Source organism: Dendrobates tinctorius, unplaced genomic scaffold, assembly GCF_039654945.1.
Source record: "Dendrobates tinctorius isolate UK_male_01 unplaced genomic scaffold, ASM3965494v1 ptg000143l, whole genome shotgun sequence".
NCBI classification, from domain to species: Eukaryota; Metazoa; Chordata; class Amphibia; order Anura; family Dendrobatidae; genus Dendrobates; species Dendrobates tinctorius.
The window spans coordinates 42,090,881-42,111,618 of record NW_027361810.1 but is presented as its reverse complement, the minus strand read 5'-3'; the positions used below and the strand labels follow the sequence as shown (position 1 = coordinate 42,111,618).

Here is a 20,738-nt window from a genome sequence, read left to right as displayed (position 1 = left end):
GGCAGTCTGTTCCACTCATTAATCACCATCACTGTCAAAATGTTTTTTTCTAATATCTAATCTGTATCTTCTCCCTATCAATTTAATTCCATTGCTTCTCATGTTTCCATCTGCAAATGAGAATAAGGATGATCCCTCTACTCTGTGACATCCCTTCAGATGTTTGTAGACAGCTACTAAGTCTCCTCTTAGCCTTTTTTTTTGCAAGCTAAACATTCCCAGATCATTTAACCGTTCCTCATAGGACGTTCGTTTCAGTTCGCTCACAATCCTGATAGCACTTCTCTGAACTTGCTCCTGTTTTTCAATGTCTTTTTTAAAATGTGGTACCCAGAACTGGACATGATATTCCAGATGAGGCCTGACCAAGGAGGAGGAGTAGAGGGGAATAAGTACTTCATGTTACCTAGACTCTAGGCTTCTCTTAGTACATCCTAGAACTGTGTTTGCCTTTTTGCTGCTGGATCACACTGTTGACTCATGTGCAGTCTGTGATCTACTAGTATAGCCAAGTCTTTTTCATATGTGCTGTTGCTGTTCCTCCCATTCTATAGATGTAATTTTCATTTTTCTAGCCCAGATGTAGAATCTTGCATTTCTCCCTGTTAAATGGAATTCTATTTTTGCTGCCCATTGTTCAAGATTATATAGATGCTTCTGACTCATTTCTCTGTCTTCTCTAGTGTCAGCTATCCCTCCTAGCTTTGCATCTGCAAATTTGATCAGTTTACATTCAGTTCCCTTATTTAGATCATTTATAAAAATGTTGAACAACACTGGGGTCAGAACAGAGCCTTGTGGTACCCCACTTGAAACTCTCTTCCAATTGGATGTACAACCACTTATTATATCACTCTTTGAGTATGATCTCTTGATCTTTTTTAATAACGATAGTATGAGACACTTTATCAAATGATTTGCTGATGTTGAGATATACTATATCTTCCGCATTTCCCTGATCCACCCAGTCAGTGATTCCATCATATAAGGAAATTAGCTTAGCCTGGCATGACTTGTTTGCCACAGACCAATGCTGGCTCTGTATTCTTATGCAAGTACTTACATACATGTTGTTTAATAATTTGTTCAAATATATTCCCTGGTTTAGAAATAAGGTTCACTGGCGTGTAATTTTCTGGTTCCATATTTTTTTCTTTTTTGAAGATAGGGACAACATTTGCCCGAGATTCTCCAATCTTCTGGGACTTCTGCTGTTCTCCAGGATTTTTCAAAGGTTCTGGTTAGTGGTTCTGCAATTTCCTCTGCTAATTCTTTCAGTACCCAAGATGTAATTCATCTGTGCCAGGAAATTTAAATTCATTTAAATTAATTAAGTGTTCCTTCACCATCTCTCTGTTTATAGATAGGGTGGATTATTTAATTCCTTTGATGGCACTGTTAAGATCAGTTGATGTTACGATTGCTCTTAGAGAACACAAAAGCAAAATAGGAATTTAAAAGTTCGTCCTTTTCAACGTCATTTTTGACCACTTCACCTTTTTCATCTTGTAAAAATCCTATAACATTTTTTACTTTTCTTTTGCTTTTGACATGCCCTCAGAATCCTTTTTTACTGCTTTTGGTCTTCCTTGCAAGCCTTACTTCATTACTTCATTACTGGCTTTAGCTCTTCAAACGCTTGCACTACATTTCCTGAAATCAGCATTATATTCTTCTTTAGATATGCCCCCCTGTTTCCATTTAATATACATTTATTGTTCCCTTTTTAACAAGTGTTTAAGTTCTGTGTTCATCCTTTTTGGTCTCTTTAAATGCTTCCAATTCTTCCTTCTTTTTGGGATTGTTAGTGATTGTGCAGTGAGAATTTGTTTTAGCAAAACAAATTCCTGCCCTACACTGGACATAACACCATAATTGCCAATTCTTCCAGAATATCCAGAAAGCTATCCAGAAGAGTTTGCAAATCTTCGGGACACCATGAAACGTCATAGAAACATAAGCTGCCAGAAAGTTTCTTGTGCCTGATACTAGGATGCGTCATCCAAATCTTCCTAGATAAAGATAATTGTCAAGAGAAAAATTTGGAGCTGGGTGCCATGTTATTCTCAAAAGTCACTGACAGCTGTCATAACATGGTGTAAAGTCCCCATAGACAATAGATAGGTGTCGGATGAATGTTGGTTCAGCTGATCATTTTGCCATCAGCTACCTCTGTTGATTTCGGACACACAGCAACACTCGGATCAACTGAATGTTCCTGTGTTCTCTAGGAGACAGTCGCTGTCAGACTCCTCTGGGGTCAGCTTATCTCAGGGAAAACAAAAGGATCACCAGTCTGAAATCGGACATGCCGGATCCTTCTCTGCCCCCAATATCATCTGTTGGTTGAGAGTTGGGAGACTCCCATACCCATTGAACCATTGGATTAGACTTTCGACCGATCTCGTCAATATCAGCTGGTTCAGCCGACGTTTGTTTAATTTATATGGGGGGCTTAAAGGGGTTGTCCACTACTGGGACAATCTCTTCTGATTCCCCATGCTTGATGAAATAAAAAAAATATATACTCACCTCACGTGCCGGTGCCCAATCAGCACTGGCATCACTGTCTCTGCCTTTTGTCGAATTGAGCATGAAGAGGAAGTCCGAGATCAGCTCCAGCCCGGACTTCCTCTTCCTGCTCAATTTATCTGAAGGCGGAGACAGTGATGCCAGCACTGATTGGGTGACGAGCACCACGTGTCATGCAACCGCACAGCAGCCCCGGGACTGGGAGTTTAGAGACCACTGGAACACAAAAATACTCTAGGAGAGAAAAACGCAAAATTGGGTCTTATCCGATGACCGTTCCAAAAGATTTGTTTGCACTCACCTAGTTTTCCAAAATGTAAAAGCATGTAGGACTCAGAGTCGACAGCTGACACAGATCCACAGGTCAAACCATTTGACCAATTCACAATAGCAGATAGAATGAGAAAGTGGATGTTACCGCGCTGCTGTAGAAATCACAATCCCAAAATATGGATGTAAAGATGATATTTTATTCACTATTCTCTCAACGCGTTTCGAAGTTCACATAGCTTCTTCCTCAAGAGATGCATAAGTGTACAATATCCTTACATACCATTTATATAGATGCAGACCTTCAAATTTGGCGCCAAGAGACAATCACATGTCAGAGCAGTGTCGAAGTTCACAGAGTTGGTGCAAAAATAACAGATGGTATTGTATGATAGAAAATACAGAAATAAAGCAAATCCATTTTATGAATATTTAAACATCCTTATTATCTTTAACAGGTAGAGGAACAAAATAAAAAAAAATGAAAAGAAAAGAAAATGAATTTGCATTTTCTATCATACAATACCATCTGTTATTTTTGCGCCAACTCTATGAACTTTGACACTGCTCTGACATGTGATTGTCTCTTGGCTCCAGATTTCAATGTCTGCATCTATATAAACGGTATGTAAGGATATTGTACATTTATGCATCTCCTGAGGAAGAAGTTATGTGAACTTCAAAACGCGTTGAGGGAATAGTGAATAAAATATCATCTTTAGATCCATATTTTGGGATTGTGATTTCTACAGCAGCGCTGTAACATCCACGTCTCCTTCTATCTGTATTGAGACCACTGGAACAGCGCCGGAACTGGAGGTGATTATAAGTCTTTTTATTTTGCAGTATAATCATCTAATAATATAAATTGAGATCTGACCCTAGCGTAAAAAAAAAGATTGTGGGGTTCTGTTGACCACCAACATCACTAAGGATAAAACGGAAGTAGCACAATTACTACAGTATAATAATCTAATGAATTAAAGAGATCTCACCCTAGCGTAAAAATAAGATTGCAGGGTTCTATTGACTACCCGTGATATTCTACCCCTTGAATCTCGTCTTTTTCCTTTTAACATGCAGTATGTTAGGATTGCATAATGAACATTGAATGCAATTACATGAATACAAGTTAATGAATTTTAAAACTGCCTGCTTCTTCCCATTTTATAGGAGATGAGGGGAGCTGAAGGTCAAAAACTCCCAACACGTTCTATGGTGTATCACTGTCATGAGAACATTATTGTTTTGCAGGTTACATGTGTGATTCTGCTCAACTGGATAATCAATATCAACAGATCTGTCATCATTCCCCCTGATGCCTCTTTGAAAATCTTTTGTGATTTCAGCATATAAATAAGCAGCAAGTGACCCCTAGGGAACCACAGCTGCAGGTCACAGTATTTCTGAACATTTCATTTAGACAGGCAATCTGAGAATAATCACCAGCGATCACACCATATAATGAAGTCTTCTGTTGTGAATGCATTGTCTGGCGGAGAACACATGACCTTAATGACTCATACACACCGGCACGAAGCCTGCATGGCAGTGCATGGCGGCCGTGCGACTCCTTTAGTGCCGAGCCATACTGTCTTCATGAAATTCAGTACAGGCTTCCCAAAATTCAGTATATAAAGAGATATTTTTTTCAATGTTACAATTCATTTTTTTTTTTCCTTTTGGATTCCAAAATTGGAGGCATATGTAGCTACAGTCGAGGGCTCATTTACCCCTATTAACGCCATAGTTAATTTGCTGTTCAAAACCAGTGATCATTTTGTAATATAGGAAGGATCACAGTATTCTTTAATATTGATAGTGGTTGAAAAATTGGATGTCAGACCACAAGTCAGACATGGCACTACTTTACAATATGCATAGTTTAAAATAATACACAGTGGAACAATGAACAATGTCTTATTATGTCACCCTGACCCACGCCCATTTTTCCATTTTCATTACATTATATATATATATATATATATATATATATATATATATATATATATATATGTAAATCCAACAATGTAGACCAGCTCACTCCTGTGAACCACCTGGAACCTCAGCTGACCTGGTTAACTCCGTTGTGCCCGGATCAGGATGTAGGAGTCCATCCATACAAATGTGAACAATTATTGCTGTTTTGAACTGCTTGGACCATTGTATTTTATTTTAATGGATTTATGAATAAAAAGAAAGAAACATTTTTTTAACAGCATCCTGGATTGCTCACGTTATTGCTGGACCTTGCTTTGACGTTGTTCACACACACATATATATATATATATATATATATATATATATATACAGTTAGGTCCATATATATTTGGACAGAGACAGCATTTTCCTAATTTTGGTTCTAGACATTACCACAATGAATTTTAAACAAAACAATTCAGATGCAGTTGAAGTTCAGACTTTCAGCTTTCATTTGAGGGTATCCACATTAAAATTGGATGAAGGGTTTAGGAGTTTCAGCTCCTTAACATGTGCCACCCTGTTTTTAAAGGGACCAAAAGTAATTGGACAATTGACTCCAGGGCTATTTCATGGACAGGTGTGGGCAATCCCTTCGTTATGTCATTCTCAATTAAGCAGATAAAAGGCCTAGAGTTGATTTGAGGTGTGGTGCTTGCATTTGGAAGGTTTTGCTGTGAAGGAAACATGCGGTCAAAGGAGCTCTCCATGCAGGTGAAACAAGCCATCCTTAAGCTGCAAAAACAGAAAAAACCCATCTGAGAAATTGCTACAACATTAGGAGTGGCAAAATCTACAGTTTGGTACATTCTGAGAAAGAAAGAAAGAAAGAAAGCACTGGTGAACTCATCAATGCAAAAAGACCTGGGCGCCCACGAAAGACAACAGTGGTGGATGATCGCAGAATAGTCTCCATGGTGAAGAGAAACCCCTTCACAACAGCCAACCAAGTGAACAACACTCTCCAGGAGGTAGGCGTATCAATATCCAAATCTACCATAAAGAGAAGACTGCATGAAAGTAAATACAGAGGGTTCACTGCACGGTGCAAGCCACTCATAAGCATCAAGAATAAAAAGGCTAGACTCGACTTTGCTAAAAAACATCTAAAAAAGCCAGCACAGTTCTGGAAGAACATTCTTTGGACAGATGAAACCAAGATCAACCTCTACCAGAATGATGGAAAGAGAAAAGTATGGCGAAGGCGTGGTACAGCTCATGATCCAAAGCATACCACATCATCTGTAAAACACGGCGGAGGCAGTGTGATGGCTTGGGCATGCATGGCTGCCAGTGGCACTGGGTCACTAGTGTTTATTGATGTGACACAGGACAGAAGCAGCAGAATGAATTCTGAGGTATTCAGAGCCATACTGTGTGCTCAGATCCAGCCAAATGCAGCCAAACTGATTGGTCGTCGTTTCATACTACAGATGGACAATGACCCAAAACATAAAGCCAAAGCAACCCAGGAGTTTATTAAAGCAAAGAAGTGGAATATTCTTGAATGGCCAAGTCAGTCACCTGATCTCAACCCAATTGAGCATGCATTTCACTTGTTAAAGACTAAACTTCAGACAGAAAGGCCCACAAACAAACAGCAACTGAAAACCACCGCAGTGAAGGCCTGGCAGAGCATCAAAAAGGAGGAAACAAAGCGTCTGGTGATGTCCATGAGTTCAAGACTTCAGGCAGTCATTGCCAACAAAGGGTTTTCAACCAAGTACTAGAAATGAACATTTTATTTACAATTATTTAATCTGTCCAATTACTTTTAGTCCCTTTAAAAACAGGGTGGCACATGTTAAGGAGCTGAAACTCCTAAACCCTTAATCCAATTTTAATGTGGATACCCTCAAATGAAAGCTGAAAGTCTGAACTTCAACTGCACCTGAATTGTTTTGTTTAAAATTCATTGTGGTAATCTCTAGAACCAAAATTAGAAAAATGTTGTCTCTGTCCAAATATATATGGACCTAACTGTATACACTCCCTTACAGAAGTTATGTCGCTTATCCATGTTATGTAAGTAAAAGCTTACAACCTGACGTTAAATTCATCCATTGGTTGTATAAATTATTCTTTTGAAAGCTGAAACCCTCCAAAATGTGGTTTAGGTTAAGAAAATAAATTGCCATCAATGCAGAAATATTGATCATTTTATGGACACAGAATGGTCTGATTTTGGCAAGACAAAAGTTTTGTCGGCCACAGAAAGTAATGTGATATTCAAACAAATCATTAGCTTAACATTCAAATATATGTTGCATAACATTGGTGAATGAAGATGTGGTGCTATTAGAGTCATATTTAATATTTTGCGTGACTTCCATGAGCTTGAAGTATTGCATCCATGCGGTTCAGCAATGATTCAAACAATTTATTAATGAAGTCATCAGGAATAGCAAAGAATACAGTCTTACATGCCTCCCAGAGTTCATCTAGATTCTTTGGTTTTGTCTTCCAAGCTTCCTCTTTCATCCTACCCCAAACATGCTCAATGATGTTCATGTCTGGTGACTGGGCTGGCCAGTCCTTGAGCACCTTGATCTTTTTTGCCTGGAGGAACTTTGTTGTAGAGATGAATGTATGAGATGGAGCATCATCCTACTGCAGAATTTGACCCCTTTTATGATTTGGAATATAAGAGGTACTGTAGCTAATACTTTGTGATATTTTAGGCTATTGATATTGCCTTCCACCTTGCAAATGCTCTGCACACCCCCATACTGAATGTAACCCCAGACTATGATCTTTCCACCACCAAATTTAACTGTTTTCTGGGTGTATTTTGGATCCATACGGGCTCCAGTAGGTCTCCTGAAGTATTTGCAGCGGCTGTGGTGTAATTCTACTGAAGATTCATCAGAGAAATGTATCTTCTACCACTTTTCCAGCGTCCATCTGTTTAGCAGGCTGTGGGACTTTGCAAATGCCACACGGTTTTTTATTTGCCTTTTGTTTAGTGATGGTTTCTGGGCACTGATTCGACCATGGAGGCCATTTCGAGACAGAATCCTACAAACAGTTCTAGTTGACACAGGGACTTGAGGTGACCAGGCCTGTTGGAGCTCTGCTGCAGTGGAAGAGGGGCTTGCTTTGGATTTTCAAACCTCCAAACGTTCCTCCTGAGCAGTTGTCTTGCGGGGTCTGCCGGACCTGGGCTTGTCAAACACATCTCCAGTCTCTTCAAATCTTTTTTTAATTCTTTGTACTTGACGCTGAGACATATTAAAGGTGCCAGCCACCTCTGCAGTGGATCTGGTCTTCAGCCTCTTGATAATCCAGGCTTTGGTCGCAGGGTGGATTTTTGGCATGTTGTCAGAGCTCAAGTTGCAGCTCAAGTGAAGGTCTGGGGTGCTGGGTTTCTTTTTATTCACACCCACTAATTAACCGATCATTTACCGAGAACAGGTGAGGATGTAAACTAGGATTGGGTGCATTATATGACCAGGCGACAAAACTTTTGTCTTGCCAAAATTTGACCATTCTGTGTCCACTGTCCATTAAATGATCAATATTTCTGCATTGATGCCAATTTATTTTCTTAACCTAAACCACATTTCGGAGGGTTTCAGCTTTCAAAAGAATAATTTATGCAACCAATAGATGAATTTAACGTCAGGTTATAAGCTTTTATTTACATAACATGGATTAGCAACATAGCTTCTGTCAGGGAGTGTATTACCTTTTTACAATATTACTATCTTCTGTTATGGAAAAAGGGCCTTTTAGTCCACTCAAGCACACATGTCTTGATGCAACTGCTATTTTTCTGCCCTCTACAACTATGTTGCTGATTGTCATATTTTAGTGAAACATGTGTAAGACATGGGCAGCGCATAATAAGAAATTATTAAGAAGTATTATTATTAATACAAAAAAAAGTACTTAATTATAGAAAACAGATTTGGCTAGTAGATTATGTTTATTGTGTTTGGTATTAGACTTTTCAAAAAAAAAAAAAAGACAAATAGAGTCCAAATTCTTCAACTTTGGACTCGGTTTGCTATATTCAATATCTCCATCACAGCACTACATGCAGGGTCATAACGATCGCTGTTGCAGAGGGTGAGACCACCACCAGGCCAATGAGGGAGGGGGCCGACTGACACTGCGCCTATTTCAGCTGGATGTGCATCCGAAGACACACATTCAACTGAAATGTTTTGCGACGCAGAGTCCCGCCGGATCCCTGCACCGCAATACACGCCGCCAGCCAATCACAGACCGGCTACTGACGTCATCAGGAGGTGCCTCGCAATGATGTAATACTTCACCCATAGCAGGCACACCGATGTCTGCTGCCGGCTACAGAAAAGGATGCCTCACGACATGAAAGTGGGGGAAGGTTTTTTTTATACGTATTAGAGAATAGCGGCAGGAGGGGGCCATATATACCAGGACGGGGCCCAGGATAGGGAACATATGTACCAGAATGAGCCCAGGATGGGAGACATGTATACAAGAATGGGCCCAGGGTGGGGAACATATATCCAGGATGGGAGACATATATACCAGGAAGGAACCCAGGATGAGGGACATACTGTATATACCACGATGGGAAGCATACATACCAGGAAGCACCCGGGATGAGGGACATATATACCAGGATGGGGGACATATATACCAGGATGGGGGACATATATACTTTGAAGGGGCCCATGAAGGAGGTCGTTAGTAAAGGATGGGGTACATTACTACATAATGGGGTTGGGGGCAACATGTATATCCTTATAGGATTTAGAAGTTTACAAGGACCTGTACATCTGACCAACATGCCTGGGGAAGGGGGGGCAGGTCCAAATTTTTAATTGGGGCTCATCGGACTCTAGTGGCACTACTGACTGTATGACACCCATTTTACCAGGCTTCAGACAGAAGCCCTTGATGGAGACAACAAAGGAGTCTAAAATGTTGAGTGAAACAAGATTGCAATCAACAGTATTTATTTGCAAAGTACACAATCTATGTTTTCATATCACTACACAATTCTGAATAATATCATATTATCAAACACAAAAGTCAATGTTATTACTAGGATACCCACATATAACATTACGCTCACTGCGGCTGATAATGGCATCCACCCGGGAGGAGGTTAATATGTTCCCCTTGTTACATCAGACTATAAGCGATCTACAACCAACAACACAGCTAATTATATTAAATCAAGTCACTTACATTAGTGGCTATTAGTAGGGTTTCTCTTTTACTCCGTAAAGTTTTTATTTCTCTTTTTCCACTAAAAAGGCTTGAAATTATAAATGGTGTCTCGTATCGATCAGCATCTACCTAGACAGCAGAACATCGCTCTTCCGAATACTCGGCCATAGTCCGGCAGTGAACGGGAAGACGTGTTGCTTAGATTTGTATGTCTCTACAGAGTCTAGTCCCGGTAATCTGCTCAATCCCTGACAGCCCCACCTCCTTACTACTAGAAAAGATTAATGTGACACTAATTGGTCCTGAATCTGATCTGTTTATTGAGTCTTTTCAATGCCAGATCCATTTAACAACAGACTTCAGTCCTTCAGCTTTTATGGTCCGGCTGATCTGCCACAGAAGAAGTCCATTCATTAGCAAGACGTCTCAATGCAGTATAGGAATATGGTTTTGTGATTTTTCTCTTATAGCGCATCCATACATCACAAGCCAAGTGTTTTCAATGGGAATGATGACTAAGTCCTCCATTTCCATTTTCCCTGTGGTGGCGCTGCAGGGAAATAGAACACTTACCCTGCAGATCACAGTTGATCGCTGGTGGTCCAAGGAGCCGAACATCCTGTGATCAGCTTATTATTGGTGAAGAGGAATTATAAAAGGAAAAAAACTTGGTTTCTACCTAGAAGCCATAAATTCAAAAACGTAAGACATGTGGTTGTTCATTGCAATAAATAGGTTCCCTTTTTACTTTTCCTAGAAAAATGACCAGGTCTGATAGGAACATAGTGTTGTATCTATCGTTACACCAGTGTATTAACCTTATATGTTTAACTGTGAAATGCTGCCACTTTTCTGAGAAAAGCATAGTTTAATGGCCACCGTGGACCGAGTCGCGCTGGAGACTAGACCCCTTTTTTGCAACACAAAATATAAGCACTGGTATAATGACTGGGTCATAGCAACTTCGAAAATATCCCCAAAAATTGAAAACATTCTGGGTTTCAGAAAATGGCGACACAAGCAAAATTTGGGAACTGGGAATGTGAAACAAAGAGTGCCTTGGATGGGAGTTCCAAGGCGTCAGAACACAAAGAAGCTAAATAAAGGAAAAAAGTGGCAATCTAGCTCCCCAATGGGAAAAGAGGATGCGGAACCGCGGGTTGAAGTATAGGACTCTTACTTACTGGACTGTAATACACTAGTGGGGACTAGGGAAGTTCCTGAAGTACAATGCTGGGTTGTGATGAAGGCAGAGGAACTAGTTGAGGCACAAACAAGGGAGACAAGAGGAAGAAAGAGAGAATGTGCGTGAAGATCTTCCATTGTCTAAAAGAGGTTTGTAAAGTTATGCACCCGCTATCTATTGTACATAATCCGCATCAAGTTGATATTCAGTAAATTATGATTAATTGGTGGTCTTCCTCATTGAACTTTTCACCATCTGGTTCAGACCAACTGAAGTCATCGGCATTGTGTGGCCTGCAAGAGTCTAGAGCCCCCATAGATAAGGCCCACACACCCATCCTGGACTCCCACCTTATTCTCTACCTGGGAATGTGACGTTCACAAGGGGGCATTCTCTGAGTCTGGAGGAGAGAAGGTTTTTCCACCAACATAGAAGAGGATTCTTTTCTGTTAGGGCAGTGAGAATCTGGAATTCCTTGCCTGAGGAGGTGGTGATGGCGAACTCAGTCGGAGGGTTCAAGAGAGGCCTGGATGTCTTCCTGGAACATAACAATATTGTATCTTACAGTTATTAGGTTCTTTAGAAGGACGTAGATCTGAGGATTTATTCTGACAGAATATAGGCTGATCTGGATGGACAAATGTATTTTTGGCTTTGCTAACTATGACTATGACTAAGACTATGTAGTGTGTCGGGGCATGAAATATAAGCAGCTCGCCCACGGCTTTCACTTCGCGCCATGTTACATACAAACGTTAGTAGTAAAGTCTTAAGTGACTCATTGGCAAAAATACACAGTTGTAGCCCCCGTGTGAGCTCTGGGCCCATGGCATGGAGCACTTTTACACAGGATATCTAAGGGGATTAAGCATTTTTTCATTATATAAATGAATCTGAATTGATTCATTGATATAAAATAAATGAATTAATAAATAAAAAAGATAAATATAAGACAAGCGATACGCCCTTGTTAGACCTGCCGGCATGATCTGTCTCGTGTACAGCATCGGGTGTACTGGACTGATTTTCTGTGATGAATTATACATGTTCTGTTGTGCCCAGAAACCAAATCTATTTTTAATTATTGATGGTGTCAGTACGGTAAACTACGGGTGGTAATGCAGCGTTCTAATGCTAAACTCTGTTATCCCCTCCGAAAAGAGTGAAGAGCATGAACGCCAATCAATGATATAGAGGGGCTGACTTTTAATTAGCATCTGACATATTTTCAATGGAAGTGAGACACAATAAACCTTAAGCTATTCAATTTATAATAGAAAACTAGGATCAGAGTTCTTATGACATTGCAACAGAAAACGGAGGACTAAGTACATGATGGGAATGTAATTATCTCTATAAGACTTCTTTTTTATATAGATGAGGAGACTTCCATGGATGTCTACTGTACAAAAGAGACTAAATGAACCAGCACAAGTAAGTGGACCTTGCTTATATGCACTATGGGACACTCAGAGCAACTTCTAGGTGTATGTGATACCTGGGTGATGCTCAGAAGGTCTCCTTTCTATAGATCTACTTCTTGGTATATGTGGAACCTTGGGTGATCCTCAGTAGGTCTCCTTTCTATAAAGCTACTTCCTGGTATATGTGGGTCCTTGGACCATCTTCACCAGGTCTCCTTTTTACAGAGCAACTTCTTGGTGTATATGGGCCCTTGAATGATCCTCAGCAGGCCTCTTTCCTACAAAGCTATTCCCAGGTGCAGAGATCCTTGGGTGATCCTCAGCAGGCCTCCTTTCTACAAAGCTATCCCCAGGTGCAGGGGACCTTGGGTGATCCTCAGCAGGCCTCCTTTCTACAAGGCTATTCCCAGGTGCAGGGACCCTTGGGTAATCCTCAGCAGGTCTCCTTTCTACAAAGCTATCCCCAGGTGCAGGGGACCTTGGGTGATCCTCAGCAGGCCTCCTTTCTACAAAGCTATTCCCAGGTACAGGGACCCTTGGGTGATCCTCAGCAGGCCTCCTTTCTACAAAGCTATTCCCAGGTGCAGGGGACCTTGAGTGATTCTCAGCAGGCCTCCTTTCTACAAAGCTATTCCCAGGTGCAGGGGACCTTGGGTGATCCTCAGCAGATCTTCATTCTACAAAGCTATTCCCAGGTGCAGGGACCCTTGGGTGATCCTCAGCAGGCCTCCTTTCTACAAAGCTATCCCCAGATGCAGGGGACGTTGGGTGATCCTCAGCAGGCCTCCTTTCTACAAAGCTATTCCCAGGTGCAGGGGACCTTGGGTGATCCTCAGCAGATCTCTATTCTACAAAGCTATTCCAAGGTGCAGGGACCCTTAGGTGATCCTCAGCAGGCCTCCTTTCTACAAAGCTATTCCCAGGTTCAGGGGACCTTGAGTGATCCTCAGCAGGCTTCCTTTCTACAAAGCTATTCCCAGGTGCAGGGGACCTTGGGTGATCCTCAGCAGATCTCCATTCTACAAAGCTAATCCCAGGTGCAGGGATCCTTGGGTGATCATCAGCAGGTCTCCTTTCTACACAGCTACTTCCTTAAGTATGTAGGCCCTTAGGTGATTGATAACCCCTTCATGACCAGAGGTATTTTCATTTTTGCGTTTTCGTTTTTTGCTCCCCTTCTTCCCAGAGCCAAAACTTTTTTTTCTTTTTCAGTCAGTATGGCCATGTGAGGGCTTGTATTTTGTGGGACAAATTGTACTTTTGAACGATGCCATTGGTTTTAACAAATGGTGTACTGGAAAACGGGAACAAAATTCCAAGTGCGGTGAAATTTCAACAAAAGTGCAATTTCACAGTTGTTTTTTTTTTTTGTTTGTTTTGTTTGTTTACCATGTTCATTAAGTGCTAAAATTGACCTGCCATTATGATTCTCCAGGTCATTAAGAGTTCATAGACATCAAATATCTGTAGGTTCTTTATTATTTAAGTGGTGAAAATTTTATTTTTTTTAATTTTCCGAGACGTGTAGCGCTTCCATTTTTTCACGATCTGGGGCTGGGTGAAGGCTTTTTTTTTTGCGTGCCGAGCTGACGTTTTTATTGATAAACGTAATTCTGGGGTTTTGAATTTTATTCTCATTACGCCGTTTAGCGATCGGGTTAATTCTTTTTTTTACATTGATAGATCGGGCGATTCTGAATGTGGCGATACAAAAAATGTGTATATTTGTCTTTTTTTATTGTTTTATTTTGAATGAGGCGAAAGGGGGGTGATTTGAACTTTTAGATATTTTTTATTTATTTTTTTTAAATTTTTAAACTTTTTTTTTTTTACTTTTTGCATGCTTCAATATTCTCCATGGAATAATAGAAGCTGCAGCACTTCAATCGCATCTGCTACACAGAGGCGATCATCAGATCACCTGTGTGTAGAAGAAATGCTCACTTGCTATGAGCGCCAATCACAGGGCGGCGCTCATAGTAATCCAGCAATCACAACCATAGAGGTCTGCTTCATACCTCTGGTTGTCATGCCAACCCATCGATGACCTGTGGTCATGTGACGGGGTCACTGATGGGCGGGCTTTATGACATGCTTCTTGTAAATGCAAGTTAAATGGGCTGTCAGAAATTGACAGTGGCATTTAACTATTTATCAGCCGCGGGTGGATCGCGATTCCACCCGCAGCTGTTGCAGACACATGGCAGCTGTATAGTTCAGCTGTCAAGTACGCGGAAAGGTGGGGGCTCAGCGCCGGAGCCCGCACCAAACAGGGAGAGTGCGACATCGGTGTACTATTATGCCTGATGTCGGAAAGGGGTTAAAAGGCCTGCTTTTTCTACAAGGTTTCTTTTAGGAGCAAGTAGGCCCATGGGTGATCCACAGCAGGTTTCTTTGATTCCCCTAGTTGATGTTCATCATTATGGCCCTATCAAACTGAACTGGCCTTAAAGAGGTTGTCCAGGTCTTGTGTATTGATGAATAATCTGTAGGACACCCTGCATCCACGACACCTCCACCGCCAGCCTGATGCGTATAATCAGAAAATGACCTTTTGTTTAAATTAGGTTTTTGTGTTATATGTGTTTAAAAATAATAGAAAAGATTTTTTTTTCATATCACAACCTGTATTAAAAATAATATAAAATAAACAAATTTGCAATTTTCAAACTGGCCACTGAGGCTATTTTAGATTCATACTTCCTTTTCTTTCAAGAAGATTTTTCAGCAGGTTCCTTATCATCACAGGCAGAATTACAATGACAGGTAACACCTGATAACAGATGATCCAGCAGCAATCACAATAGACAATATCACAGCCGACCTCCTCCTCCTCCCTTTACAGTGACCTTTTGCACATGATTCAGATAGGCTGAATTACCTGATACAACAGAAGGTATGAGTTCAAAATATTTTCCGTGGACAGTGTGAATATTGGAAGATTTCTAATTCTTATTTTTAATATAGATTCTTTTGCCAAAATTGTTTAAAAAATACTTTTAACATAAAAATGTGATTTAAACAATAGGTAATTTTCTGATGACACATTCCTATTAAGAATCTTCCATCATTATTTGCAAGCAACTTCTGGATTGTATAGCGTAGTTACCTGTTATTTCTTACAGTAAAAAAGTGGAGTCCTTATAATATGGTACATGTATCCTTAATGTAATTGTCAGTTTTGGTTGTAAGTGTTGCCTAAGTCTCAGCCCTGAGTCTCCAGAGTCACATCCTATCCTCTTGAAATTCGCTTAAATATTTCTGCTGATTCATCTGCTCTAATGTGATGTTAGAAATGGTGTTATCGGGTGGCATGTTTGCCATACTTACCGTATTTAGTAATGCCGGGACACCAACTGGCAGACTGAATATTAGACACCACTAATAGAGTTATTGTAGGGGCAGTTGGGTGCAATCATGGCACAGACATATTTTAATTGAGTTTGAGCTCCAGTTGTCAGAAAAATGTCACTTCCACAAACTTTAATTTTTTTCCTTTTTTTTTTTTGCAAGTAAGTTAATTTTTTACATAGTTTATGACAGATTGTATACTATGTAGAAGCAGCCACTGGCTTCCATAAAGCAGCTTGATTCTGCTAATAGGATAAATGGACACAGCTGGACTGCTCCACTACAAACGTATTTTACCTCACAAAGGGAAAATTTGTAATAATAAATTAATAAAAGACTAACAGCCAAAATCCAACCTTCACACTTTCCGACAGTCCATTTTTATGTTCTGTAAATGGAAACTAACACCGGCCCCATATATGTACAAATTTGTCTTTGACTATTTTTGGGGGACTCCTGGTGGGACCACGAAGGTGCTCAGAAATCTGTTGTAGGCTGTCCATCATTTTAATAACAGATCATTGGCCAGTAGGGTGGACAAAAAACGTAACTTATGTACCATCTTGCATGTCTATGGTCGGCTTTTTACCACCATTTCTATGAAAAGGAAAACTTAAAATAGCTTAAGACACCAGCTATAAATTGTCTCATTAGTGATGGTAGAAGCCTCGGCCATGACAGTCTGGAGATATGCCAATGACCTTCCTTTGAACTCGTCCTTGGCAATGTTATCTAATCACTTGCTAAAACCACAAGAAGACTCTTGGAGGTTACCTAGAAGTGACCGGTCACGTATCAGACAAGGTGTCATTTTCTAGAACACCAGTGTATCCTAGGAATGTGCAAAATCACAAGTACAGAGAAACCTCTACAAATGATCACTACTTTGAGAAGACCAAGGGTGTAACTACAATAGGTGCAGGGGTTGCAGATCCACATAGACCTAGGAGGATTAGTGGGTCCAAAGGTCCCTTTTGAACATATGGAAAGACCAATGTTATTAAAGCCACTGATATTTAGAGACCGTTTGGAGATGCACACTATTTTAAGTTATGTCCCTGGAGAAGACCACCACTTTGTCCAGACCTGAATTTAGTTCCACCATCCGAGATGGCCAATAATTTCATGCATGTTGGCCATCTTGGCATGTAAACCACCCATCTTGTAGACCACTTTTCAACGCAAAGATGGGTGGTTATCTAAAAGCCATTTCACTGTACTGTATATATTTCTAAATATATTCTTCATCCCAACCCTTACTCTTGGAACCTACACACGCTGTGAACTCTAAAGGCTAAGATATATATATATATATATATATATATATACTGTGTATACAGTGTATATATATATATATATATATATACTTGTCCTTATATATCTCTAAATATATATTAGGCAAACACAGCAAACCACTATAACAGCTACGCTGTAATGTGAAGTTCATGCCTCTAGCCAGTATGTCAGGGGTCTACATCCATCCTTGTCCTGAAGCTTCAGCATGCTATTGTTCTCTCCATATAAAATACTTGGCACATATAGCAAATACTAAAAGTAGCAGAGAACATATCATACCTGTGATATTCGGCAGCTCCTTGTAAGCTCTCCTTCCGGTAATATACCACAGCATAAAGTCTAAGGCAATTGACAAAAGACTCAAAACCACAGCCTACAATGTAACACAATATTGGGTGACTAATGAAATATTCATACCTTTTTGTCAACCAGCATCAACATTATTCCTTGCCAAACTTAATTAGTATATTAAAATGACCTCAGATGTTGTTAAAGGCACAGACATGTGATGGTGGCAGACTGGCAGCTATTAAAGCATTGACAAAATAGATTACGAGTTATCAATTCTGTAGGCATAAATGTTACAACTAGAGATAAGCAAATGACTAAAAACTGAACATTTATGATGCTCTCCATAGCATAAAGTATAGTAAACAGTGGAACTTTAACCTGTCCTACTGCTGAAGCTCTCCAACCAGTCCTCATTCTGGTTTAGATAGCTCTTCTTCTGTCTATGTTCCAAACATCAGTCAATTCAGTGTGTAACATCCCACATCACCTCGTAATGTGAACTCAGCACCAAAGGGTTCAAACCAAAAGCTGAAGAAGACCGCTCCAAAGCAAACAGAGGTCCAGGAGGCCAGGCGATGGACAGACCTAGGACAAGTGAGTATAGTATTTAATTATTATTTTGACTACTTCTATAAAGATGCCAGCAAAACGGCAGTCAGAATTGTGAGGATCGTATCCAAATTTGCCAAAGTGAATACCATAAATACTCTGTCGGCGCCTAACCCAGTCGGAACTTCTGCGGAGTTGCAATCCTGAGGCTGTTTCTAGGACTGGATTTTTAAGTGTCCCCTTTCCACCAGGGATAGACTGCGAAACCTACACAGAGTCTACCCTTCTGTGCTACCTGGGTCTCCAAGAGGTCGACTTGTTTACCACAGCCACCTATACACATTTCCTGAACCTTCTCTGAGCTTCCCTGTGTTCACGTGGCCACTACTACTTTTCACACACTCAATCTTCCCACCGTCCCAGAAAACAATCACATGCCCACCGGGGAATAACATCTCTAATCCAGGTCCACACAAGTTATGGCTCCCTTTTTTCAAGGGCTAGCTTGCAGCAGATGCACACTTCTAGAGTTACAAATAATTTGTATTGCACATAACTGGGTGGAAGTCAAGAACCATACTCACCAACTCTCCCGGAATGCCCAGGAGACTCAAGGAGAAGGATCCACAAATCAGCAATTCTCATGCTTCAATGCCGTGTGTGTCAGTGGATACACATGGAGCAGGCAGAGAATATGCTTTGGGGGGCTTCAAAGAGGAACACTGGGCCAAAATTTTTTGAGCCAAGTTTTGCGCACAACAAGAATATCTGACCCCTGGAAGTCACCCAAAAAGTATCTTTACTAATGGTTCCAGATACTTTAACAACCAGTGTTGGCACATAAGTATTAGTCGTATCAGGTCTTTGGTGCATGAGGGGCCACATAAGGATACAGCGGTTTTATAATTGTAGGATGTCCTCTTACAGATTTTGCATTTAGTAGTGTCTTTACATGACACCTCCGATGTCCTGTATGCTGGATCACTAATGCATGAGGGTATACTCACCTACACTGGAAACAAGTAGGTTTTATAATATAATATTTGCTGAAGAGTGACGCTGGCAGGGTATGCTTCATACCACCCTACAACTATACAGAAACCTCTAGAGAACCTTGGTTAAGACATTCCATTTGTCTGTTCCTTTTTGAGGAACAGACAAATGGAGTTAATCTCCAAAACATATCTGTTGCAAAACTAACACCAAAGATTATTATGGGGTCTGTCTGGGTTCCATTAAGGGTCCGATTGTACGAAAAAGTTCTGCAAGTCACGCTCTTTCTTCCATTCCAAGGGTACATGCGCACGACATCTATTAAACTCAGGTGAACCCGCCGAGTATTTCAAGCAGAAGACAATTCAGGAAACTGACATTTTTTTCCCTCAATCATTTTTCATGTCTTTTTTTTCAGTTGTTTCCTTAGCATTTTTCCAAAGTTTTTTCCACTAACGTTTTTTTTATGGTTTTTGCAACATCTTTTTTATTGTCATTTTTCAGTTGATTTTTTACATTTCAGTGAATAATGAAGAAACCGTCAGTGTTTTTTTTTAAATAAAAACTATGGCAAAGCATTCCAGTAGACTTCAAGACGTCTTCTGGGTCTTCATTTGAGCTTTTCCATTGACTTGTTAGTAAAGTCCAGAGATGTTCAGAGTGGAAAACGGCAGAGGAAAGGACATGTCACTTCTTTTAACCGCTTGTCATTTTTAGAAACCTGAAGACGGCATTCAAAAGCCTGAACATCTGAATGACAAGTAGTTTTTACATATATTCAATCTTTTGAGCGTTTCCCGATAGCTTTTTCAGACGCTTTTTCGCGTGAAAAAGACTACGTACCCTAAAAACAACCACATAACAGACCCAGACAGACATAATAATTATTGGGGCCCCTATGCTTCCGAAATACTATCAGACATTAATTTGGTTCCATTTGAAAAACGGAATGACCGAACAGAAATCTGAAATTAGCCTTAAAACAGAATTTAAGCAGAGAAATGTAATTTTAACATTTTTATCAAACAGACAACAATAGTTTATCTCTGAGTCTAATGTGAAAAACGGACTCCAGTAGAGGATTTTAGACTATTTGTGATATGTCGCAGCGCTGAGTTTGTCATTTACGGTAATCAGTTTTTTTTTATAATTCGTTTTCTTATCGTTTGCATAGGGCTGCAAGTAAATTTACAGCAGTGCAGAATCTTATAGGGGTTAACCGACTTTGTGTCGTTAGTAGAAATGGAGTATCCAATACATGGCAGGTACAAATCCCATGACCGCTCCGGTATTAGATTACAGAAGATCTACCTTACCTCATTGTGAGTCATGGACTAGTAGGAAAGGTAGATCGGTAGCTGTTCTGCAGCAAACATAGAAGTAGTAGCGGCACTGCCATGATATAAGACAATTAGGTCTCAGAGTGGAATTTTACTGCTCATTATGCTGGAAAGACAAAATTTTGGAGCCTGAAAGGCCAAATTAAACTGCAAGCACGGAACAGCTGTCGGTTTGAGTTTTCCCTGCTTGGCTGCACGACGGCTCTCAGAGTAGGCGATACACATGTTGCTCGCTCTGTGCCTGTGTGCTTGTCAGGATAGATGACAAGTTACCAGCTGTGCTATGAAATGTTCACCATCCGATAACTGAGCCCCATCACTGAAAGCAGCTGGGAGAATAGATAGGAAGGTGACAAAGAA

At 40.3% G+C, this 20,738-nt stretch overlaps 1 protein-coding gene across 1 annotated transcript in view; it reads right to left on the bottom strand.

The window, feature by feature from the left end:
* Positions 1-9,210, bottom strand: part of LOC141049400 (myosin-IIIb-like) — a 53,611-nt gene extending 44,401 nt beyond the window's left edge. The window contains exon 1 of the mRNA XM_073545840.1: positions 9,180-9,210. Within this exon, the coding sequence (XP_073401941.1) occupies positions 9,180-9,210 (31 nt within the window). The remainder of the gene's footprint in view (positions 1-9,179) is intronic.
* Positions 9,211-20,738: the final 11,528 nt, after the last annotated feature.